At 39.4% G+C, this 25,446-nt stretch overlaps 3 protein-coding genes and 1 long non-coding RNA gene across 8 annotated transcripts; 2 read left to right on the top strand and 2 right to left on the bottom strand.

Annotated features, from left to right (window-relative positions):
• The first annotated feature begins 7,419 nt into the window (after positions 1-7,419).
• Positions 7,420-9,802, top strand: ppk17 (pickpocket 17). The gene is made up of 8 exons (XM_033379572.1): positions 7,420-8,255; positions 8,315-8,468; positions 8,527-8,730; positions 8,793-8,941; positions 8,996-9,126; positions 9,183-9,333; positions 9,389-9,502; positions 9,562-9,802. Exons 1-8 carry the CDS (start codon positions 7,956-7,958, stop codon positions 9,715-9,717), a joined length of 1,359 nt encoding a protein of 452 aa, XP_033235463.1. The 5' UTR covers positions 7,420-7,955; the 3' UTR covers positions 9,718-9,802.
• Positions 9,785-13,891, bottom strand: yellow-b (L-dopachrome tautomerase yellow-b). Of its 2 annotated transcripts, none has more exons than XM_015180463.2 (3): positions 13,775-13,891; positions 11,979-12,259; positions 9,785-10,975 (listed from the first exon to the last, which is right to left on the bottom strand). In XM_015180463.2, exons 2-3 carry the CDS (start codon positions 12,241-12,243, stop codon positions 9,876-9,878), a joined length of 1,365 nt encoding a protein of 454 aa, XP_015035949.2. In that variant the 5' UTR covers positions 12,244-12,259; positions 13,775-13,891; the 3' UTR covers positions 9,785-9,875. The 2 variants fall into 2 exon arrangements, with proteins under 2 accessions (XP_015035949.2, XP_001356537.3); XM_001356501.4 differs by lacking the exon at positions 13,775-13,891 and adding an exon at positions 13,603-13,753.
• A 1,393-nt stretch (positions 13,892-15,284) lies between these two features.
• On the top strand, positions 15,285-16,265 carry LOC26534083 (uncharacterized). Of its 4 annotated transcripts, none has more exons than XR_001451135.2 (2): positions 15,285-15,749; positions 15,798-16,265. It is a non-coding gene; the product is annotated as an uncharacterized lncRNA (long non-coding RNA). The 4 variants fall into 4 exon arrangements; XR_001451136.2 differs by having other exon boundaries at positions 15,819-16,265; XR_001451137.2 differs by having other exon boundaries at positions 15,285-15,745.
• A 2,380-nt stretch (positions 16,266-18,645) lies between these two features.
• On the bottom strand, positions 18,646-25,416 carry BuGZ (Bub3 interacting GLEBS and Zinc finger domain protein). Its single transcript, XM_033379571.1, has 7 exons — positions 25,226-25,416; positions 24,739-25,046; positions 24,407-24,668; positions 23,861-24,284; positions 22,557-22,955; positions 19,806-19,941; positions 18,646-19,749 (listed from the first exon to the last, which is right to left on the bottom strand). The coding sequence occupies exons 1-7, from the start codon at positions 25,264-25,266 to the stop codon at positions 19,610-19,612; spliced, it is 1,710 nt and encodes a 569-aa protein (XP_033235462.1). The 5' UTR covers positions 25,267-25,416; the 3' UTR covers positions 18,646-19,609.
• Positions 25,417-25,446: the final 30 nt, after the last annotated feature.

Here is a 25,446-nt window from a genome sequence, read left to right on the forward strand (position 1 = left end):
AAGCTTACCGTCGCACGGTTGTGTGAGCATCGGAAGCTCTCCTAGGACAGCTATCTCGCTTTCTCTACAACACTCTCTCAGGGGCTAAGTCAAATTCATTTCAATGACAAGAAGAAATCCTTCACTCTCAATCTCTTGGTCTCTCTCTCTATTTTCTTTATCTTTTGGTGTGGAAAAGCTTTAATTTTTATTTGTTTCACATATCATTTCTACATGCACATGTGTGTTCTGGTGCGGGGGTTCTTTATTTGTTTTTCTCGGTGATCATTTTTCGCTTTTTGTTCTGGTTTTGGTTTTTGGTCACCTCAATGCCAATTTGATCTCCCAACGGATCGGTGGAGGGTGAAGATGAAAGAGAAGGTAGCTGTGGTGGGTGCTGCTTCCTTCTAATCGGTGATCTCTTTACGATCGCTAGGTAAGCCCCCCATCGCACAGATCAGTTCAGTGGCTGTCCAACAGTTCTACCGATGCCAACAGCTGTTCGGCCTGTCTATACGGATATAGAAATCCAATTAGATCAATAAAGATCACTACCGATCGGTAGGTAAATCCATCTAGATCTTGGTTAACAAGTAAAGCCGCAAGCTACAGACCCATATCTATCAAGAAATGATCGATGATATACTAGGAATACAAAAACATAGAGATTCCTTGTCTGCCAAAAATAAAAATGTGAACTTCAAAAAAACATCGATGGGCTAGAGAGAATGAGAATACGAATGCGAATACGAATACGAATACGAAACGAGCGCCAGCGACATAGCATACAGATGCACTTCAAGATAGACAGATACTCAGATAATCTGCTACAGACACATAGATGTGGAGAGATACTTTAGATATAGATACGATAGCGAAGAAATGCCAAATCAAATCAACGTTGTCGGCGTCCTTCAGAGCAATGCGAAAATCTTCAGCTTTCAATGCTAAAATCCCAAGAGTGTTTCGTATCTGGCAGATACAAAATGCATTCTTATGAAACCCATGTTCTCCCGATTTGTCGGGCATTTATCAAGCGCCTGACCCGGCCCGCCGACATAGACAATTATGATAAATGCCACCAGAATTGAGGAGCTACACACTTTAAAATAAAATATAAACAAAACTGTCAAATTCCGACAACGAAATTATTCATAATTTGCAAGCAAATTACAAAAATTACAGAATGCAGCATCTTTGGCATAATGAAAATATATGTAATATCAAATATGATATAGAATTGAGAAGCATAAGCTGAATCAGAAGAAAAATATAAAATGATACACCCACATCAAGGGATCGCTGAAAAATACTTTTCGTAATGATTTCAAATGCTCAAAATATTTGAGAATTAACAAAAACAAAAAACGAAAAACAACAAATAAATTCTGACAAAAACAATTTTCAAACATTTTAGGAATATTTATAGTTCCCAAGTTTCAGTTCTCATCAAATGTGTGCGTTCTCCTTCCTCAAGATCCGCATCTGTATGCCTATTCTGCTCTCGTTTCTTTTCGCACATATAAAATTATCATAATTTTTGTTGGTTTTTCGGTTCTTTTGCTGATGGTTTTACCGCTGAAACAGAATCTGCGATGCGACATTTTCGAATACTAAAAAAAATACGAACAAAACCCGAGAAAGCCCATACTGAAGCAGAATTTCGCATGATCTTTTGAACAGAAGGAACATTTTGCAAGGCGATAAGTTAAGTTGCCTTTTAATATATAGGGTAGAGATCTGCACATGTTTATTATGTTTGTATAGAACGAACATTTAGTGGTCATAAATTATGGGTCATCCCAGACAAGTACTTAAGATTGGCTTCTAGATTGTTCCCTTCCGCAAAATAAAATTCAAGTCTAGCTCGAAGACTCATAGCACGATATGGTATATTTGGAAAGCCCAAGGAGGCATCTATTATTATGTTCCCAGAGGTAGACATTTCAAAGACAACGATTTATTATTATTATTTATATATTGAGAATATATATCTTTAAATACGGTCTATCCCGAGGGAGGACTCTAAACTGTTTCATAAAAAGTGGTTCCAGATGGTTGGCTTTCTCAAAACAATATAACATCTTTGCGTGTTCTTGTTCAGGGACTTTCCCTGCAAAAACCTCAACAAAGAATCTATTCTTCTATTCCTAATTTTATCAAAGAGCCCAACACATTTCGGTTTTGACTCATTGACGCAAAGCAATTTTGCATTTTAGTGTCAAGATGCTTCTTCTTCTTGGTCTCTTTGGCATGGGCGGCCTCCCTCAAATCAGTTGGGGCAGCCACAAGAGCGTAGAGGGGGGCCAGATGGGGTGGTGGTGCCGACTGTCTACACGAGGCAGCAACAATTATTGCATCCAATGGGCTATTTCAAAGCTGCCGCCCGAGTGCGATGTGAGAGGTTTCCTCGTACCGTGCCCACCTGCACCATCATGAACGCCACCACTACAGAACAGCACCCGTCGTGGATGCCAACTAGAAGACACATTGAAAGGCATTTCGAGAGAGGGGTTGGGGGATGAAGATGAAGACACAAAAGCAGATCAGAGGAACACGTTTCTGTTGGAGATCACCGTCATGCGTATATACCCCATATATAGGTTAGTGGACCAGATTGAGTGTGGATTTCTACGACTTAATATTGAAATGTTCAAGTAAAGAACATTAATCATAATATTGACACCAAGAGACGCAAAATATATGGATCAAATTTTATGAAATTTAGTTCAAAATTAAAAAAAAAAAAAGACAATGTCTATCAGTAGTAGTACTATAATTTTGAATACTTTAACTCATGTCTGACCGACACAGGCTTAAATAAATGTACATAAAGTTGTATATCCTGAGTTTATTTATTACTTACTTATTATTGAAGTAAACTTCCTTACAATTGATGTGATTTCATTTAGAGAACATTTATAGAACGGACTTCTGTAAATGGTTTCAAACAGGATACATTAATAACTAAGATTGAATATTAAGAAATAATAGTTATGCGGATAGGGCCGCGGCACTACATTCATACCCGATACTCAGTTAGTATAAGTAGTATGAGTGAACTTTTTTTACACCTGTTTCTTTTTCTCCATTTTTACAACAACACCAAACGTTTAATCTCGCTTCCCTTCGCCACACCGCGCACACAGTTTGGCGAAATTTTGAGGAAAACTTCATTCAGTGTAACATCACAGGAGCCTTCACACCAAATTTGGTTGCTCTAGCTTTTATAGTATCTGAGAACTAAGCGTCAAACATGACGGATGGAATGATAGACGGACGGAAAGACAGAGATAGCTGTATGACTCGATTATATATACTTTATTGGGTCTTAAACGCTATCTTCTGGGTTTTTTAAAAGGTTTTTAAAATCCAGATCTTTATATTATAAACCCGAGCAAATTTGAATGAATAACTTTACTAGCTTTATATGAAGCATTGTATAGTATTAATTGACTACGGTCTTAATTTTAAAATCATTTTAATGCAAGATGTTTAGTTAATATACATACTTTCTAGGGTACTCTAGAAATCGAATTCGGCATTGGCCGCACATGTCACACACTGTGATACTGTGGGTAAATGCGACACCCAGAAAGGTTACGACACAGGCATATATCCCGCCCCATCAGTTTTGATTTTAAGATAGAATCAGTAACCCTGCCCGAATTTTCTGTCGAATGGTATTCCCGAGAAATTTTGAAACAGCAATTGGTACAGAGGGAAAATATTTTAAAAACGGCAACCGTGACCAAAATACATACATATTCTATAGATAACTCTCGTCTAAATGCATTGGAACCTATCCAAATTGTCGATATAAAAATATCTATCGTCGGGCTGACGTTCGCCGCTCGTCGGTCAACGTCGGGCACTCGGCCGCATCTGCATCGCATCTCCGGTGCACCGTGCAAAGTGAACCGTATTCCCATGCCCACACCCAACACCCGAATTCTCTCTTAATTTTGCAAATTATTCTCGAAAGGGGAGAGCCGGTGGGGAAGGGAGGACCGTTGCCAGGTAGCACATGTGCCCATGCGCTCCTCGCTTTCGCCTATAATGCCTGTCATGAAAAATGAATGAACACTTCCTGCATTACGCCCGGATTATGTAAGAGTGGGTCTGGCTGAATATCTCTGGTAGTATTTCAGCTAAAGAATCCCTCCGAAGGGGAAACAATGGATGGGAATTCTGACAACTGCAAATGGAAGAGCCCATTGTGGTTGATAATATAGTTAAATATTAATAATGATCAGCTCTGTGACTCTTTGTTTTGATTGAATATGGTAGACGTCAAGTCAACCTTTTTTGATAGATCGTCTCTTTTTGCAAGTAAGATATTAAAATAAATGAAAACTAATGGATCATTCTAATCCATAAAATATAGCAATAATTTAGCTATTCTATAGTACATACTCTTAAACTATTTCAGGACAAGCTACATATATCATTAGTTTCAGACAGTTGTAAGAGAAGATGGAATAGGTATACAAAATATGAAAATTAAATAGGTCCGGAAAATGTTTACTTTGAGCGTGGATTTACAGCCAAAAAATGATATATTCTACCGTCCTCCAATAGAACTAAAACTATAAAGAAAAATTCTTTAATGATATTAATAAATATTTAAGAAAATTACTTATGAAAAGGGTTCTGCACACATCATATACACACCTGTGTAAATACAAAACGGAAGGGGTAGTGATTTCTATAAAGCTATGATATCATTTTAAAATTTTTTCCAGTATAGAACACATTGAACAAAGGAAACTACAATATTTTCTAAACTAAAAAATCAGGTAAAACTGTTTATATTTCTAGTACAACAATTTGTTTATATATTTTGGCAATCCTAAATGTTTTCCAGGCCTCAGCTGGTTGTCCGATCAATGTCCGATTCGTGTGGGTCCCGAATGATTAATTGCCGGGGCTCAATTAAAAACCACACACGCATCTAATGTAAATCCAATCTGCAGAGGATCTAGCTTCACCATACATACATATGTACATATGTATATACACTTGAAGATATGAATATGCAGTTGTCATATATTGCTTATTAATTAGGCAATCACATCGAATCATTAAGTATTAGTCACTGATGTGTGGAGCATTAGGAATTATTTCTGTAAGCATTTGTCACCCAATTAAATCGACGGCACCCGAGCCTGAGTGCCCGAGCAGCCGCCAGGCAGCCAAATCATCCACAGAAGCAACTACTATATAAAACTCAAGTGCAGCGGAATGCAATAATCGAAGTCTATATAGCGTCGAGACTTTTATTAATGATGAGTGAAAACGAGAAATGAAAATAATTTTCTTTTGGGGAGAAAGAAGGAGGTATTCAGGCCCCTTTTCAGACGACGCCCCTGTGTGTAATGTGTGTATGCAGACTGATTAATCATATACAGACCATATAGACAGTATGGAAATGAGTCAGTACGCAACAGATTGTAAAAGTATTTTTCGATTTCGTTTTTAGAAATTTATGAGCGACAAGCAAAAAGTATTTTTAAAACATATTTCATACTCCACTGAAAGCAAAGGAACCCATCTATGTGGGTCGGGAGCAGAAGAAGACTGTTCTATATATCCAATCTAGAGATACATATATCTAATGTTTTCACAGTGAAGATCTCTGAAAAAGAAATCTTTTGATTTCGGGTGAACATGTTTTGTAGAACACTTTTAAGTCCTTTAAAACACCTTCCTCAGGGAGTCAGAGGTACTAGTACTATCCACTCTAAGGAGCTTTTACTGTACAAATATATGGTTATTTCTAGGAAGTTGTGTGGTCAAGTTAAGGTAACCAAAATTTCAAAAGATGTGAGCAGCAGCAGAAGGAGCAGCATCAGGTAGATAACTTCTGAGCTCTGGATCTGCGGGCAGATTGCGAACATATGGGTCTATAATAATATAGAGGTGTAGAGGTAGTGGATCCTCTATATACCTCGGAGAGCATACCTACTAAATCTAAAAAACATTTCATATGCGTTTAATATAGACGCCGCTGTGGTCTAAATTTAAAACAAAAGCTATTTAGTTGCGAAGAAGTTCAACACAAGCGAACAATTTCTTCGCTCTACTCTGCAGTTTGTTCGCTTCTGCGCTAGCTATACGTACAGATATATATCTATAGGAATATCTAAAATTTACTAGATACAGACGCACACAGACGCATCTGGCGAAAGACTGTGTGACTGCGTCCTGGGCACTAACTATACGAAAATCTAGAGAAAGAACGAACGCATACGCCGTGTGGTACGTGGTACGGACCGATGAGTCCGTCAACATATCTCACAGATACACGAGCTTCTCTTGTGTCTGTATTTGTATCTGTATGCGTATTTGTGCGGCTGAGCAGTAAAGCAACACTTTTTTTGCTCGTGTTCGTCAGAACGTCCATGTCCACGTAGTGTATTGGTGTTTTCATCTCTCGAAATGTTTCAATTTGTCTATTTTTAGTCGAAAGTTTCTTTTTGTTTATTAGTTCTTTTCTTTTTTTTTTGTTGTTGTTTTTATTTTGTTCTTGTTGCTTTTCCTTCTTTGACTTTCCCTCTATGTGCTAGCTATACAAGTATATAGGAGCTTAGGTACAATATATAGCAGTGGGTCGGTCGTGGCGAGGTCTCATCTGCTCTGATTTAACGTCACAACTGAGGAATGTTTCGGCTATTATTTTCGGGGGCTTCTTATTCTCCCACTGACTGCTGGCTGCTGGATCCTCTACGCATTGTTTGGCCTGACTTTCATATATTTTTCCACTGCAAAAAGCTTGAGATCTGTAGATATGTAGGTACTCGTACATCTGTTTATATGGCCTGTTGTATACCGTGCAGTGTAGGTACATAGCCTGCCAATGGCTGGGCATTAGTCTAGGTGTTTGCTTAGATTTAGCTGGGGATGTCTATAAGGTCAAACTATGTATACTCGTATATGCTTAGGTGAATGGGGTTTTATATAAGTTGGATAATAGGAGCCCAATTAGCAAGTGGAAAGGTGTGAAATCATTAGATAGAAATCCATAACTAAGTAGAAAATGTAATTCAATGAAACGAAGAATATCTGGTGCGATCTTTCAGCTTAAGCCGGTTGAAAGATATTAAGGGATCATTTACACTCAATATTTAAGTGGTTATCCACATATCCTGATATCAAAAGAGCAGTCAACACATAAATATTTCAATATGTACAGATGATAGAAAAGTTGTAAAATGTTAAACATATTTTGAAGGAATATTTAATCAACAATATCAATTCAAACTTGTGTATCCTTTCCTTTATTTTAGAAGGTTTGGATCATCGAAGGATATGATTGTTTATTAAAAAGTAAACAAACTTAATGAATATTTGAATGTTTCCTAAAATAAATGTTAGACATGAACCATAATCTATTTCACCTTATTTTCTTAATACTTAGTACTATTTATACCAAAGAACAAGAAAATACTTCTGTATGTAGACGTTATATGGCACCCATCTAAGCTATTGATTCACTTCGATTTTTCAGTGAAGAGGATCAACGATTCCCCATGATCGAACCCGTAGGTAATGCCTCAAAATTCTCTGCACATGCAGCCGCCAGTGAGTAAACCAGATATAAAACCATAAATTGGTTACCATGGCGCTGATTTCAGCTAGAGATACTGCAAACATACCGCGTATATACCCGCCATAACCGGAGACACGATACGGTTATGCGAAATAGGAGTGGATACTCGTACACCAGGCGCAAAACAATTATAAACAGCATGTTTTGGTAATGTTACGCTTGAATTGCCTGTGCTACTCGTAAAACATTTTGCAAACAAGAGATACAAGCGGTCCTGATAGATTATACCCTCCAAAATGGGGATGGACGGAGAGAGAGAGCAGAACGCCTGCTTTATCTAGGGGCTAAACAACACCATGGTGCATAAATCAATATTACGCTTATCTTGACCAGCTGTGAGAACTTGTGCAGGCTGGCCGTAGCCATGACAGAAATTGGAAACACGAAAAGTGCCATTGAGACCTCACTTGAGTTTCACTTTCCACTCGACATGGGTTACTGGTCGGAGACGCGGGCCTGGCTACTGAGGGATCCAGCAAAGCTCATCCGCTACCTGGTGCTATTCGCCTGCAGCATCGTGGTGATTGTCCAGCTCTACGAGTGTTTTGCAAAACTCTACGATCCTCCGATCTCTACACACTCGTACTACAACCTAAACGAAACAATTGAGATGCCAGCGATAACCATATGTCGGGAACCACCCTACAGAGAGGACGTTCTCACGGTGAGTTAGTCATATAGGAACCCTAGCAGTTTCCCTTAAGTATGATTGTTCTTTTGTAGAACCTGTCTGGAGCATACTGTCCGCATCCAAAGTATGCAACCTGCTGGATGAAGTATCCTTTTGGCGAAATATCCCTAGATGAGTTCTTTGAGAATTCCACCCATGACGTCGACGACACCTTTATCCTCTACGGACTAAATGGTGATAAGAACAGTGGGTACAGTTTCAGCAATATGTTAGAGGAATACTCACACACCCACATGCCTTTTAGATCTAGAAATCGACAGCAGTCTGCACTTTTATATGGGTCGCTGCTATACCCTACGCCCGAAGGCACCCACCAAGCGAGTCTCCAAATCTGTGGGCTACTCTCTGATGTTAGAACATGCCAGATCCACAACCTCGACCAGTGACGTGGACACTGGAGGATCAGGCTGGCATGTCTTCATTCACGATAAACGAGAGAACTTTACAGGTAAAATCTTTTCAAATTCATCTTTAAAATGAAACCTTAAATTTTCGAATGCTCACCCAAAGAAATCAACATGAAGGGCTCGGGACGTGTGGAATATGTTTTCGTGAATATCAATGAGGAGATTGAGATCAAGCTCCAGAGTCAATACTTTTCGAATGTGGAGACTCGCGAGGAACCCTGCTCCAGTGATGAGGGCTACAGTGATTTGAAGGTACTCTTAAACGAAAGAATTTTTGCCTTCAGCTAAACTTTAACCTTTTTTCAGTGCGGGGATCATTGCATCTGGCAGGATTTGGCGGATGAGTCAAAGTGTTCGGGTCCTTGGATGCACGAGATTGTCAATGAGCCCTGCAATGACTCCCTATCTATGAGGAATCTAATAGCGGACTATAAGGAGTAAGGTTCTATCCCTTGAAGAATTGTTCCCACCTAATAGTTTTTCCCGTGTTAAGGGTCTATGAGAATGAGGATGACTTTGACTGTGACTGCATTCAACCCTGCCAGTCCCGAATCTACACAACTTTCATACAGAGCCGTAAAGTCTTTAACCAGCCAGAGCCCCGCTCTCTAATCTATATATACTATACAACCAAATTGATATCGGTATGGATGGTAAATGACATATCGAGCATTTAATGATTGGTTTTTCCCATTACAGATGATTGAAGAGCGCCCAAGTTACGATACAACGCAGTTTATAGCAGATATAGGTGGTTCTTTGGGCTTCCTGTTGGGTCTTTCGGTTTTAGGACTCATTGGAATACTGGAACATGTAGGATATATCCGTTATGGCGTCTATTATATTTATCATTTGATTTTCCTCTTTTCCAGATGACTCTATTCTTTTGTGGAGGCTTTATCAAGCGCATGCAGCAGAAGGAGAAAAGCAAATTGGGCGAAACATCAGAAGATGGTCAGTCCCAGACCAGCGGTGAAACCATCGATGTGGCTGTGTCCACTGTCTATAAGAAGAAGTCTGGGTATTAATAGAAGGAGTCAAGCTGGCTTGGCATTCCATATATCCTACCTAAGCATAATAAAAGTACTTATCAAATAAATTTCTTACATTTAATCAACATTACAAGCAAAGCTAAGAACTATTTATAATACAGATGACAGGGAGATGATGATCCTGGAGGAAGGATCTAAAAGAGCCTTAAGCTCATCAGTAGACCGAGAGTGGCCATCATTAGAGAACTGGCAGACATCGGGGAGGCATCCGAAGTCGACTTAAGAATGACATTTGTATTGAGGATATCCCCTAACTTGTTAATGATATCCGGCAGTGGGGAAGTCCTACTCTCGCAGGCTGTGTTCTCGATGGCCTCCTTCACACTGGCTGTATGAATGCGGAAGTTGATCGATCCGGCATACAGCTCGTCATAGATAAACACTGGCAGCTGATTGGACAAGACCCAGAGACGCTTTTCCTGATCTACCTTTACATCGCTGGGAAAGATCATGCTGTCGTTGTTCCTAAAGATGCGGCTCTGAGCATTATGGGTGAAGTCCTGAGATGTACGCCAGCAGGCAACTTCATTCAAGTTCGGCAGGGCATAGAAGAGCACACCAGTCTCCTGATCCAGGAACTCAGCCCCAGCCTGGGTGTTGGGACCACGAGAGCCGAGCACCTTGAAATCCCTATAGATCTCTGCCGAGGTGGCCAGAGTCTTGTTGCGCAGCACCGATGTGCTCACAGAGAACTCCATTGTGGAGCATAGGGGATGGAAGTACAGCGTGGAGAAGCCCGTTTCCATAGGCTTGGACAACGCCAAACCATAGAGGCCATCATCCCACTGAAACTCGATGCCATTCACGCTAAAGTTCCCGGCCATGGGATCTGGATGAAAGAAGTGATGCTGCACGCGCCACGATTCCTGCGCTTTCCACGAGTAGACAACCAAACCGGGACTACCCAGATCCGCCGCATACGCAAAGGTGTTCTCGCAGTCCCCATCTTCTATGGCCAGATTTGCCAGAAAAGATCCCTGTTTGAATTGTTCCGCGGGGATCGTGTGTCGGCGCAGCAGGTCATCGTTGTGCAGATCGTAGACCAGCAGCTGGGGTGCTCCATACATCTTTGTTTTCTCCAGGACGCCAGAGATACGTAGATCCAATACCCACAGCCGGCCACAGCGATCGGCCCGCACACGGAATGGAGAAACCAATTCTGGTTCCGCTTCAGCCAGATTGTGGGCCTCCCAGCTGGGAAACGGCTTCAGAGCAGGCATTTTAGTCGAGGTATCTATAAAAGAGAAAGAATTTCATAAATATAATTCCATTCATTCTGGGTTAATGATCTCAAATTCTTTAAATCTCAATTACTTTGTTGTTGTGATCTAAGTCATTTGCATTTGCTTTTTTCGGCTTCTGCTAATTGGAATATCGACAACATTTGGGTATTCACTGGGTGACTACCTCCCAGATGACTAATCAAACCAACTTCGTTGACATTGACTGCACTCTGGCGCTGGCTTTTAATTGTATGGGGGCTGATTGTTCAGCTTGTTAATTAGCTGAGGCTGATCTTGTGGTTGCGGCAACTTCCAATCCGCTTTGTTGTAAGTCAGCAAAGGGTAGAGCAGCTTTATTGAGGGGTTCAGAGTGGGTCACTAACATATACGTTTTCATGTTAATTAACTTCAACTGAAAATCTTTTAGTACATAATTCACTTCCATATCAAAGATGTAGAGACAAATATTATAAAATTCTAACGAATACATACTTTCTTTACGACTTGATGTATCTATGTCTATCTATCTATACTTTCCTTCTACGGACCAGATCTGTTGTCAGAGGCATTACATCAATACCTCCGTTTGGAGAACATAAATAAATGATAAACGACCATGTATCGAAAACATTGTAGCACCATCTCAACAATCTTGGCACTTGTTATGACCAAATGTCTATGGTTACTGTCCGCTCACAGCCCCCACAGTTAACCAAACGAGCTTTGAATCTATTAGCTATGTCCCGAGTGGGCTGTGGGGGCTCTCAGGCAGTTAATGACGCCAGCACGCTGCAGCGTGCGGAATTATGGTAATTGCCCGGCAAGTGCGAAAGGAAACTGAATTGTTTTGGATGGTCAAGTTGATCAGACAGACAGTTCCGTCAGACAATCCAAAACAATTGCTGAGATTTTAAATCAGTTCTTGGCACAGAAAAAGCAACTGCAATTAAATTCAAATGTGGCCGCAGCTGCTGCTTCTACTTGCAGCGCCAACAATGCAACTCATTCGCTTACCATTAAGATCAAGGTAGGCCAACGAGGCCGGCACTCCGGCCCGCCATCTAGGCAGGGTCACAAAGAGTCGGTGCTTGTAAACCTCCAGGCCAAAGGGTATAACATTAGCGGGTTTAAAGTCTCCCTTTTCGATGGCCGCCCAGCGTTGATCCGAGGTGTCATACTTGAAGTCCATTTCCCGCCACTCGAAGGCCACGTGGAGATTATCATTGGCCAGGGCTCCGACCACCCATAGCAGGAGGAGTCCAATCCAGGTATATATCATGGCTTCAATCAATTAACTGCAAAGACAAAAATCAATTAAAATTATACGGATGGATGGCTGGTTAAGCTTCCGTTAAGCCGCAACGGCCTTGTCCATGCCATAACCAGATCATAGTCAGTTAATAATATGAGTATCTCTCTCGATCTTGTCACTAGGCCCAGGCCCATGCCCAGCCCCCGCCGTCCCGTTTGGCCTTCTTCGGCTCTGACTCAGTCTCGCAGTCTCAGGCTTGGTCTCTCTCAACTATTTGAAAGTTGTCTTGTTGGTCTGTTCTGGTTAAGTTGCCAAACCACAAAGTTTTTTTTTCGGTTTCTGGCTAAAAGTGAGTCTCATGGTTCATTATCTAACCAAAGAAATCAAGACATGTTTGGGGAAGTTTTTCACTTTTTATATACCCTTCTTTGAGGTGCACTTAGCGAGTGCCTCTCTGAAGTCTCCGATTCTTTTAAGATTGATGAGGGTCTACTGCCATTTCAAATATACTTTACATGTTAAAGATGATTTTGGTATTTTACTTAATCAGATTTGTATCTTATTTGAACGAAAATCTTGTGTGATTAGGTTTTCGAGCTATTTTTATACTGTTTCTTAACTCTAGATAGAATTGGATCAATGTCCGACTTATTTTTGTTTCTCCTATTAAAAAAACAACTCTTCAAACTGTTATTGCAAGAAACCATATCTACGCATCCAATCAAACCTTTCTCCTGCTTCACCATTTCTCAAGTTGTCTGGCCCACCACTCACTCTTCTGTCTCTTTATTTTTTTAGGTGTATCTTAACCATTATTGTATCTTCAGCACTCGACTCGGCCTCATCATCTGAATTCACGTTGAGTCTCTGTCCAGTCATTCGGACATTAGCATTTCAATGAGCTTCTCCTGTCTCGACCGCCATTCTCTTTGATTGTTCCATCTAATAAATTGTATTTATGATCTTGGCATCGTCCGGGCATTTTAATACACGTATTTTCAAAATTATTTTTCGGTTTTTTTCTCCGAGTTTTGTATGTGAGTCAGTTGGGGGCGGGGGTTTCATAAATGCCCTGTTTCGGATCGATTCCAGTTTGATTTGTGGGCGTGTCTAAGTATACACATACTCGTATAATGCAGGTATAATTACTAATTGACTTTTGCAGGCATAAATTAATAGTCTCTGATTTGTTTAAGCTTGGCTTGTGTTGATTCCAGTTTCTGCCTAATTTTTATTTGCTATTACTTAACACTTTGCTTTGATATTTTTATTTGGTTTGCAGCTTTTTCGGGCTTACAAGCAAAGTAGACGGCAATGGAGGCCTGGAGTGGGGTCTTTGTACTATACAACTCTAAAGAGTTATGCAAACCTTGTCACTTGACTGACTTGAATTGAGTTGTGTGGACGAGCCGGCAAGAGTTGATCAAAGTTTGTGTCTTGAATCTTTTGTGTGTTGGCCCTGGTTTAGTTTTGGCTTTTATGACCACAAAGAGTTTGATTTGATTTGCTGACCAAATTTTTATAAAATGTCAGCAGCTCGAACCAGCACTGAACACACCTTTTAAAAGACTACACAATTTTGTGCGATACAACCGCCCGCGAGGAAGCTCGAAACGAAACTAAAAGTCGACTGAACACCAGCGGCTTGGGCAAGACAACTTTATGAGACGGGTTACGGGTTACGGGTTGCGTGAGAGTTGCTCTCACTCTCTTGAAATTCCACTGAACTTGAATTAGTCAGTTGGTTAAGGCGGTTTAGCACTTGGAAGCTAAGTAAATTTTGGCACGCTCCCTAAGCTATCCGAATAATGTTAATAGATACATGGATGGCCAGCTCCCACGCTATGGCGATATTAATCCGGCTATTATAATTCCAACTTATAAGAAACAATTCCAATTTGCAAATATAGGTGACCATTTCAGCTCCAGTGGGCTGTGAACATTTCGACGGCCCTGCAAATGACAAGCCCCTGAAAAGACTCCCACAAACAGTTACAACAAATACGTATACGAATACAGAGGCCTACTACGCATAGATGTCTGACCCATAAATGCTAAAATATAATACCATACTTAATTAGGGCTCCCCATTGTTTTATTCAGTATGGTAATCAATATTTCATTATGCACTTTTAATTAATTTCTTTGAGAAATATCATTGGTTGACCTCTAGAAAATTCTGAGCATTCTATACCATGAGTGAATCGCTGACTTGAGTAAGTCTGACTGGCTGGGAATAGACCATGTGTCATCAATCTGTTTTGAGGGATTTCCAGGCACCATGTACGCATGAGACGAAATCCCAAGCTGCTGGAAAGCTAGAGAGAGAGTCTTATACAATGTATAACTGGTATAAGAAAAAGATAATACCACGCGGTAAAATAAATTTTAATGAAAAAAGGTCCAGAAGTGTATTTCCCAGAAAAAAACTCAATCAATTGTTTTCCATTTATTTGATTTATTAAAATTTCAATAAATTAATTTAAAAAGAATAGAACAATCAAAACATTAAACTAGAAATATTATCGTTATGCAGTTTTGTTTTTGATTTTTTGTTTTTTTTTTTTGTTCAAAAGAGTTTAAACAATTGCTTATATAATTTGCTCTTTGTTTGTTGATTTGTTTTTGGTTTTGGTTTTTTTTTTGTATAGAAACGTTTTTCGTACAAGATGGCTAAATATATCTTTCGTTTTTCTTCCTTTATGCTTTACTTTCCATTGGCGTTACAACATTAAAAGTGATTTAACATATGTAGGCAAACCTGTCGGTTTTTTTGATTTTTTTTGCATTTGCACTAAGTATAGTAGAGGCATTAGCTAGGTAGTTGTGTGATTAATTGCCGAACGAACAGAAAATGGATAAGGAAAAACAATTTGTTATATTCCGTAAGCTTTAGTAAATAGTAAATGCAACAAAAATTGTTTAAAGCTTATGAAGAATATAAACATTGCAATTTAATAAATTTACTCAAAGATTATATATAAATACAAAAAAAAAAGAATCAACTTTGGTCGAAAGCTTCAAAGATCTTTGGCAAATCAAATTCTGTTTTTATTTTGTTTAAAATTAATTTTATTTTTGAAAACTTTTCGATCTTGTAATACTTTTTAAACTTTTCAAAAGTAGTTGCAACTAAGAAAGCATTATTGATTATTTCGATTTGAAAAATGATTAAATAATCAACACTAAACAAAATTGTGAAAACAAACATTATCATAGATCTCTTCTGAATCCTTCTTTTCGGATGCTTTGAGAAATGGTGTGGTCGAGGTGGTGGTTGGTGGTGATACTGCCCTCCGGATTGTGTGGATTGTACAAGACGCGTATGTTATGCGATTCGGTCTGATATCAAAAGTTATAGCAGTTATACATATGCATGTGGAAAGAACGAGAGTGTATGGTGCAAGACAAGGACCGAAAAGTCCAACAGTTATATCGATAACTGTGATGTGCCTTCATTTCGGAGATACAATATGCCAAAAGCAATTAAAATCCAGCACATCGCCTGCGTCCTTTTGGAATTTATCGGGTGGGTAAGCATACTCTTCACTCAGGGCATGCAGAACATAATCCAAAGATAGACATATACCATTTATATATAGATATACACAGATAGAGAAATAGAGAGAGAAAGAGAAAGAGGACGGACGCAGGGGACTCTTCGCTCAGCAAAATTAATGTGACACGCTTTCAACTGAACCCAGCAGACATTTACGCCGTTGGTATGGGTGTGTGTCGGGTTTTAGTAATACAGTGACTGCAATTTGTTCAGCTACTCGCGTGTCGCCCAGCGCAAAGACAGACAGATTGGTGGACTAAGTTAAGTTTTAATCATAATTTGGGTTTCTTTTCGCAAACACCTAAAGCCCATCAAAATTAATAACGAAAACTGGTAGCTATTTTCTTTTTTGTACTCTCTTCAAACGAACGCGTGCATTGTATGTTGACAGTTTTACATTTAGAGCAATATTGAAATTAAATCACATCAAATAACCGATAATCGATAATAAATGACCACCACCAGTTGACTAAAACTTGACTACAGTCGAGGAATGCAAACCAAATTTCACTATACCATACCCAGCTGTACAGGTAAGAATATCGGAGCTTCAAAATTTAATGATACTAAAAATTGGTCTAACGAAAATTCTATTCAAGATTTTAACAAGGTTTAATTTAAAAGACGGCAAAGTGCACTGTGGGTGAAACGGCCAATTTAAACTAAAATCGAAACTAAAAAGGATATCGTCCACCTGTTTTTTTTTTTAATCTTTACTTTGTAAATCACAGTTTATTTTTTTATACCATTTTTCTAATTTCATCTTTAAACTAATTTTTAAATTTTTTTTATATATAAAACACTTTATACTGAAATTTCGGAGTTCTGGAAAAGAGCCAAACATTAAAACTACAAAAATCATAAAAAAAACAATGTTTTTACTAGTTTTACAACTAGTTATAGACTAGAATAGTCTGGACATTTTTAGACGCACTTTACGAAAGAATACCTAAAACTGTGTACATACAAAATATAAATTCGAAACTAGAATTGAATTAATATCAGCTACATTGTCCGTTTCACCCACTGCAGTAGGAAATAAGTCATCACATAGCGACATTATTCAAAAGTTAAGATGTCAGAACATTAAAATGGAATACAAAAAATAGTAATTAAGGAAAACAATATTACAAATTTGACCTATTCTGCTAACTCTGTTAAGTATTATCCATTATCTAATCTATAAATTCATTTAGTACTCAATTGTTTTGCATTCCCGACCCTTAAAACAAGAACAAGTGATAAGAGGAAAGCAACTCTACAAAATTAAATGCGGCCATGAAATATTTACAGAGTCTTTTCAATAGGATTACCAGAGAGAGATATATATATACTACAGATACGAGTAGAAACAAAGACTGTGTACAAAGATGCGAGTTTAGTTTTTGGTTGTGAAAATTGTACGTAATATTGCCACCAAATCTGGTAGTTTGTCTGTCTTGCATTGAGGTACTTTCGTCTGAAGCACGCCGTTCTAACACCGCAGGATAATCGAACCGGGCCAAACGAAATTGGATATGGCCGGCGATATCCCCTCAACGGTGCGGCAATTTTGCCAGACCCCAAAGTCCAACATCAATTTTGCGCTAAACTGCCCCGAGTGAATGGAGGAGGGATGGAGATTCGGATTCACTCGAAATTCTAGGGCAGTTTTTCACTTGTCATTGCAGATGATTAAGTTACACGATATAGTTACAGTAATACATGTATTTATACATATAGATAGATAGATTATGGTTGGGTTATAACTATACTATGTGTGTAGGTACTCAAACAAGTTCGCATTAGTTTCAGGATGAGTGTGTTAGGATAGGGTTATGGTGCTCTTCAAGGATCGAAGTGCAAAATTGTACTAGCCTAGGCTACGCTGGGTCAAGGGTATTCAATGATTTTGAGTTGGATATTTCAGAGTGGGAAAAGGAGTTCAATCTATTTCATGCTGATGTTTCCCATAAATACAACAAAACCAAATGGAGCTAGGATTTTCCAAACTGCCAATCGACTACTTATGCTAGCTAAAACCGTGTCTATGATTAGCGGTTTAAGAAAAGCCTGAGAGCCTACATGAAGGGAGGAGTACTAGTACTCGTACTCGAGTATTTTTAGCTATATCATTTTATTTTATTGTAGCTGAAGCTGTGAGGCGAGGAAGCTAGAGAACTTTGAACTGTTGGAAGAACGATACGATAACAACAAATTAAAAAGGCTCCAGATTAATAATGTTTTTGTACTCGCTAACATGTGAATTACAGTATGATTTCAATAACTAGATGCCTCCTACAGTTAACTCTACTATCTATAATCTATAGTTTTAAGGGGATAGGGGTGTTGTTGTAGTTGTTGTTTTTTGTTTAGTACCAACCATACCATAACCGAATGACTTAGGATAGTATAGTATTATATCATAATAGTAATTGAAAGAAAAACAAATTGAATGTAGATACCTGCTCTGATCTGTTGTCTGGCGCTCTCACACACACACCAAATAATATTCATCAAAATACATACATTTTGATGACCAAAAGAACAGAAATGATACAAAAAAGAGTTGAATATTTATATATAAATATATGTATGTATGTATATAATTATATATACTATGTAGAGAAAGTTAAGACTTACTTTTTGTCAGCCACAACTGAGCGAACGAAGGTCTAGACTCTAGAGACAACATATGGGCCTGAACAAAGGTTGTAAGGATTTTTTTATAACAGTAGTATGTATAACAGTTTGTAGAGCATTGCACATGGACATAAGGATCGATAAACTATAATTTACGCACAAATAACACAGAAAAACAACACAAAAAATGCTGCTTATGGCTATTGTCAACATACCCAGGGCTTTGAGCGTTCAGGTTTTTGTGTTTCTGAAGATTTTCTCTTGGTTTTTCTTTTCGTTTTTTTTGTTAGCAAAATACATGATAAAACAATTTGAGTGTGTGTGGGTGGGCGTATTTAAATTATATATGTTCACTAAAACTAAAAAAAAGAAAGAGAATTTAAAAAAAAATAGACAACATAGATAAAATGTCAACGATTAATATTCTGGTTATACAGATATATAGATACATATAGAGAAAGAGATCTACAGCACAGCAAAATAGCTTCAGATGAAGGAGGTTTTTTTCAATAGTGTTTAAGGGGCATATGTGTGGGTATAGGTGTGTGTGTTAGCAGTGTGTGTATGCGTGTGAGGTTGTGTTATACATTGCGTTATACAAAGAACACAAATAGGTATGTACATGTATTCATAGACATTGATTAAATCGGATTAGTCGAAAATTAAACAATTTTGATCGCTTTAAAACAGAACAAAGGCAAGGAGTGCATTAAATAAACCAAATATTTTATATATAGATATATATATATATATATATATACATATACATATATATAACATCGAATGATTTACTACGCATAACCGCTGGTTAGTGGATAGCGTGGTGTTATGATCTGTGTGTGTGTATATGTGGCTGTTGGTGGTGTGTGTCTCAAAAACTGTTATACATTGAAAAAAGAACTTGACTTTGGTTGGAGTTTTCAAAAAACTTGCTTGCTGACGATTGACTGCTTTGCTTAGCTGATGTTTGGTGTCATGATGGATTAGTTTAGTTGATGGCTGGCCATCATGCGCTCCGCATCATTCGTGGAACAGCAATGGCAGCGGTAGGCTCAACAATGGCGGCTGGTGATGCAATGTTGTCGCTGGCCGGGGATATGGCCGAGGATGCTGCGCATGCAGATGCTGAGGATGTGGCTGCGGTTGCGCTTGCAATTGCGGTTGCGGCTGGGTTGCTGGAGCCTGCAACAGACCCGGCGCTGCGGGCAGACATCATCTGAATCGCGGCTGCATCATCTGCAGCATATTCGGATGACCCTGCAGCATTACGCCCATGCCAGGCATATGCATGGCCCCCGCAGGCAGTGCTCCATTGAATCCGGGCAATCCAATTGCCTGCATTGGCATAAGGCCTGAATAATTAAAGATTAATAATTTATTCCGAGGACTGCTAAGTGCATCTACTTACCTGCCGGCATGCCGTGCAGACCCGGGCCCGCAGCAGCTCTCAACATATTCCCACCGATCAGGGCTCCATGTGGTCCAATGGCCATGGCCGGTCTCAGCATAGGTTGCATCAGCTGCATGTGCCCCGGCAACGGCATCTGAACGGCACGTACGTTTATGGAGACAAATATATAGAAGAGCATGAAACAAAAGATCGGCGATTAGTAATCTTGATTCTTGGCTCTTAACATGGTCTATATTGAAGCCATTGTACACAAAATTAGCTAAGTTGTTATTAATTATGTTTGTTTGGATTGTATATTGTTTTCAAGAGTATTAATAAGTTGGTTTTTGCGTACTTATTCGATAGATGGATAATAGGTGTGGTGTATGTGTGTGTTTGTAGTGTGTTTTTGGGTTGGTTTTGTTGGGGGTTGAAAACGTTTTGTTGCATCGCATTACAAATGTATGATATAGAGCAGAGAGAGAGATATATAATAGAGTAGAGTAGAGTAGAGTAGAATAGATCAGAGAAAGAGCAGACTCCTCTTCTCTTCTCCCGGCAAACAAATAATATACTTAATTTTGTTGTAAATTTAAAAAGAAAAAAGTACTTACAATTCGGAAACTGAACTGACGACGACGTAGTGGAGAGAGATAGATTTTTGTGTTTGGGACTACGGACCAAAGCTCAAATTAAAAATTCTTTCAACAAAGTAAGTCATATAGATAGAGTTCTCTTTTAGAAAATTTCCATTTTTTACTAACCAGAGGCAAAGAGTAGAGTTCAAATTTCAATATCTTTGAGTTAGAAGTTAAGCTCATAATTGTCTATGATAGATATGCTATGTGTGTATGGATGGATAGATGAATGAAGGAGTCTTTCTGAGGAATGGCAAGTTCATCAGTAGGCAAGGGAAATGAAAGTGAATTCAACAAACAGACCTCTACCATCAGAAAGCATTTAGTTTGCGCGCAAAACCAGATGAATGTGTAATGATGTGTGTTTGTTAGTTCGGGTGGTATATATGTATGTATAGTATGTTATGGGGATATGTGTACGGGTACACAGACGTACAGAGATGCATGACATGAATGATAAAACATAAAAGAGCATATGACATACAGAGTACAATTTACAGATCAAAGAACATTTAGAGATTATGGTTTTCTGGCATAGTTTTTTGTTTTTGTTTTCTTTTTGTAGTTTTGTGGGTTTTATTCTCGAGGTAACAGATAGATATAGTAGAGAGACATATCAATGCGGTGTTTAGGTTTACTTAAATAGTGTATGTGTATATGAATTAATCAATCAATCAACCAATCAATCAATCATCAATCAATCAATTAAACCAACCAACGCAGCAACCATTACGACAAATTCAAAATTGTTTTTGTTTGTTTTTTTTTTGGTAATAGAAATTATTGAAATGTACTTACATGGCTTGCAAAATAGTTTAAACATAACTCACTCTTCTCTCATTCTTTACTAATATTATTATTTTGTTTGTTGATAATTCTTTTCTTATTACTTTTTGTCTTTACTTGCAAGGCAGTACGTACGGGAGGAAATTGGAACTTCCGTTTGGTTGGGACTTATAGGGTATTATGGTATGGAGGGGGTATTAAAAGTATGTTGAAATAGTATGATAGTGTTGTGGAGGTAGACAGAGATATAGAGGAGAGTAAGTACTTGCTTAGACTACATAATTACTTGCATAAGTACGACTAAGTAAGATTATAATGGAGTTGTTTGGCTTTTACTTATCTTTTTGCATTTCGCACTCTTTCAATATCGCATTTTCTATTATTTTGTTTTTTTGTTTGGGGCTGGGGGCTATGTTGGAGTGATCAGGTTATGTTGTGGGGGTAGATAAACTTTTTTTTTGTTGTTGGTACAAAAACAATACATACTGTATAACACTGTTCGGGGCCCTGCGCAACACTTGCAACTCTTTGTTTTTCAACACTGAACTTCTGCACTGTACTGCAATTGTAACGGTAACTTTAACACAGTTGTTTTTTAAGGTGTTTTTTCACAAGCTTAATAGTTGTTTGTTTTTAGTTTTTAGAATTTGATTTTGTGATTTTGTGTAATATTTGATATTATTGATGGTTGAAATCCATTTTGATATTCGATATACGAGGCGTTTGCCAACAACTAACGGGAATGCTGCAGCTATAGTGTTGGGAGGAGTTTTAACTATCAGATAAGGATGTTAGATCCGAGAGATCGCGCTTAGGAAGGATTTCGGATAATAAAAAGCGTCATAGAGGCAAGTAGGAATTAAGCAGAATATTAGCGATGAGACGATTACTTTTGAACACCTCGTATACCACTAGGCTTAGGATCTAGGATATTTTAATGATCCTAAGCAAATGCTTTCAACAGCAGAAAATTAGTATAAGTTTGTGAGTGTAAGGAATGGACCACTGTTTTATGTCTAGCCATAGGCTAAACCTAGAAATAATTCAATTTTATGTGCATAGATGTTTTCCCCCTAGAGCATAATTTTTGCAAGTGAGTGATTGGCATGATCTGCAATAATGATGATGCTAGTGATGAAGCTCTAAACTAAAACATCTAATAAATTGGATTAACCCACTCAAGAATGCTGTCGTTGGCTTTTTGGCACCACGCTAGGACACAAGATCAGTTCTTTTTGTACAGATTGAGATTCTTAGCACTTGGGATTTGATTTTTGTTTAGTCAAGTTGATTCTTTCTTCTGGTTTGGCGCTGCCTACGCACTAGCAGAGGATTAGAGACTTACCATGCCACAAGCCGCGGCGGCCGCAGCTGCTGCAGCAGCGCCCGGATTGCCCGGCTGCCGCACAGCCTGTAAACGCTGAAGCATCACAGCCCGATTGATATGGTCCTGTTGCTGTTGTACCTGCTGCTGATGCTGCTGCTGGGCTTGCTGTTGCGCATGCTGTTGTACCGCCTGCTGCTGCTGCTGCTGCTGCTGCTGGTGATGCTGTTGTACCGCCTGCTGCTGGGCAGCCACAGCCTGGGCAACGTGAGCTGCCTGCACCTGAGCTTGGACCACTGCTTGAGCTTGGGCCTGGGCCGCTTGTACATGCGCCTGAGCCTGGGCTTGAGCCTGAGCCTGTGCCTGGGCCTGAGCCTGCGCCTGGACCTGAGCCTGTGCCACGGCCACAAATGCGGCGGTCTGTAAGAAAATGTAGGGAATTGATTTGAATTTTTCTCACAGTCCACATGCGGGGAATATTTCTCTAAGAAAACCAACTCAAATTGAAACTAGAACATAAGGAAAACTATTGGACATAGCTTGGTTCTTCGAAATCGAAAAACTAGAAGGTAATCTACATCTGCCGCAACCCTCAGATTGAACGAATATTATTCGATTAAAATCTAGAAATCCCCAATATAGGATTTATAATGAGATTCATTCCGGTTTTATCTTTGCAAATTCGAAATGCGAGATCTATAGATGGTAGAGGACGAAAATGGGACCAGGACATGGGTGGACCTTGTATATATATATTTTTTTGCATTGCTGTTTGAAATCAAAGTACCTTATGTGGTTAAATTGAAAACCGCCGTTTCATTTGTTTTGTTGCCATTAATTTGTTTGTTTAATTAAAAAATTGTACAGACATATATCATACTATATGCTAAAAAAAGTGATTTTTCTTTTCTTTTGTGTTTTTGTATAATTCTTGTATTCCGTAATTGCTTGCGTTCGCTGTGGTCGTAATGAACGTAAATTTCGCCTTCGCATCACCCGAAATTTGCAAAAATAATCATAATCGTAACAAAAATCGGGTTTTTCGTATTTATAATCAATATATAAAAAAAGTTGTCCAACTTGGAGATAAATGGAATTCAAAGAATGCGAACGAAACGCAAAATGCAGTCGGATCTCAAATGTAAGTTAATTATTTTTGTAAGTGATTCGTAAGTTGTCTTTTTTGTACAGGTCAGTCCGTGTTCAGTCCGTTCGCTACTGTTCTTGTTTTTTTTTTTGTGTCATATTTTTAGCGTGTGTCCGAGTCTGTCGCCGTATGCTCATTTATATTGACTATGGTTGCTATAACTATGATAAGAACTCACTTCCTGGGCCTTTGAGATGGCTGTGGAGACAGCAATCGCATTTGCGGCGGCATGGCTGCTGTTGCTACTGCTGCCTGTGGGTGAAATTCCAGCCAGCGATGGAGGCGGCGGTGTGACGGGCATCGATGATGAGGACCCATTATTGCTTGGGCTCTTTCTGCTGTGTAGATTCGCGACTGCGGCCAGTGCAATAGCGAGACGCGCCTGATATTTGGGCTGGCGGGCACGTAACTCTTCCAGACTTGAATCCTCCGGCGGATGCATAATTTTTGTGCTAACAGCGGCCGCTGGTCCGCCCCCTGATGTGGCATTTGGAACTGGCGGACGGCTCTGTTGCTGTTGTGCATCGGGCGGGCCACTTGGTGGTGCGCTTGATGCGCCACCAGCATGATTGGTGGTGGGTGGAGCACTTATGGTAGCATTACTTTACCAAAAAATCAAACAAAAACAAGAATAAGTATGAAATTCGTTGGCGAGAGCCCGGAAGTAGGTCCCAGTCGCCATTGGGAGTCTATATCGGGGAATGAATGTCTGTATGTTCCCCACCTGTAAGCTGGAAACGTTGGCTTCTGCTGGGCCATGGCGGCAGCGTGATGATGATGCGCCGCTGCCGCTGCAGCCGCTGCTGAGGTAGTCGCCATCGCAGCTGGAAACAGAGGACGCGGCGGCATCATGTGAGGCATCATGGGTACCGGGTAAGGAGGCAACGGCGGCATATGTGTCATCATTCCCATGCCATATTGCCCCAGCATATGAGGGGGCATCATATTCGGTGGCATCATCATGGGTGGCGGTACGCTCATGGAATCTGAAACGGTTATATCCCAATAGATAAACTCATTTGCTTATTATATCGAATATCACATCACATCACTCACATTCAACTTTCTTCTTTGCCACTGGCTCGTCATCGTCGGAATCAGATTTTCCGCCATTCTTCTGCTTCTCGTGATCCCTGAGGTCCTCAACTGGTATTCCGTCCATGCCAAATATTTCAATTTCAATGTTTGAGCGATTGGGCAACGAGTTGGGAACCTTGTCGACCGTCTCCTTATGCACTTGCATACAGTGGATGGACAAACCAGGACCCGTATACAGCTTTTTGTGGCATATGTGGCACTTAAAATGCTTGGCCTTTTGATGTTGCACCAGGATTTTTTCATCGTCGAACTCACGGTTGCAGTACCTGTTTTAAATGAGTTAAGGAAAATGCCAAAATATCCGTTCTTCCTGCCCCCTTGCCAACACCATTATATAAATTTCTCCTGTGTGAGTGGTTTGTATGTGTACATACAAATTTTTTTGCCCTACCAGCTAGCGGCACATGCTGGGAAAAATATTGTTGTTTGTTTTAAAAAAGGATACCAGCACCAGGGTTTGGAGGCCTTCTTCTTTTTGCGACCCATGATTTGAAATTGGTTTGAAAGCACTTAAATTCGACGCTGCGCTCGTCCAATTCTTTTAAAATTACAAATTTCTGTAGCTAAAAAATTTTTCTTCGTGAGAGTCGTGAGAAAACAAAATGGAGTGCATGCCGATAAAACATCCGTACCATACCGATGAAAAATACGAAATTAGCCCACTGA

The sequence above is a fragment of the Drosophila pseudoobscura genome, chromosome 4, assembly GCF_009870125.1.
Source record: "Drosophila pseudoobscura strain MV-25-SWS-2005 chromosome 4, UCI_Dpse_MV25, whole genome shotgun sequence".
Taxonomy (NCBI): Eukaryota; Metazoa; Arthropoda; class Insecta; order Diptera; family Drosophilidae; genus Drosophila; species Drosophila pseudoobscura.

Excerpts from the sequence above, each read along its gene's own strand:
- BuGZ (XM_033379571.1), bottom strand. The coding sequence starts at position 25,266 with ATGGGTCGCAAAAAGAAGAAGGCCTCCAAACCCTGGTGCTG. Across the intron at positions 25,047-25,225 it reads GCCTCCAAACCCTGGTGCTG|GTACTGCAACCGTGAGTTCG; the intron begins GTATCCTTTTTT and ends CATTTAAAACAG. Across the intron at positions 19,750-19,805 it reads TCTGCACGGCATGCCGGCAG|GCCTTATGCCAATGCAGGCA; the intron begins GTAAGTAGATGC and ends TTAATTATTCAG.
- yellow-b (XM_015180463.2), bottom strand. The coding sequence starts at position 12,243 with ATGATATATACCTGGATTGGACTCCTCCTGCTATGGGTGGTCGGAGCC. Across the intron at positions 10,976-11,978 it reads GGCCTACCTTGATCTTAATG|ATACCTCGACTAAAATGCCT; the intron begins GTAAGCGAATGA and ends TCTCTTTTATAG.
- ppk17 (XM_033379572.1), top strand. The coding sequence starts at position 7,956 with ATGACAGAAATTGGAAACACGAAAAGTGCCATTGAGACCTCACTTGAG. Across the intron at positions 8,256-8,314 it reads ACAGAGAGGACGTTCTCACG|AACCTGTCTGGAGCATACTG; the intron begins GTGAGTTAGTCA and ends GTTCTTTTGTAG. Across the intron at positions 8,942-8,995 it reads AGGGCTACAGTGATTTGAAG|TGCGGGGATCATTGCATCTG; the intron begins GTACTCTTAAAC and ends ACCTTTTTTCAG.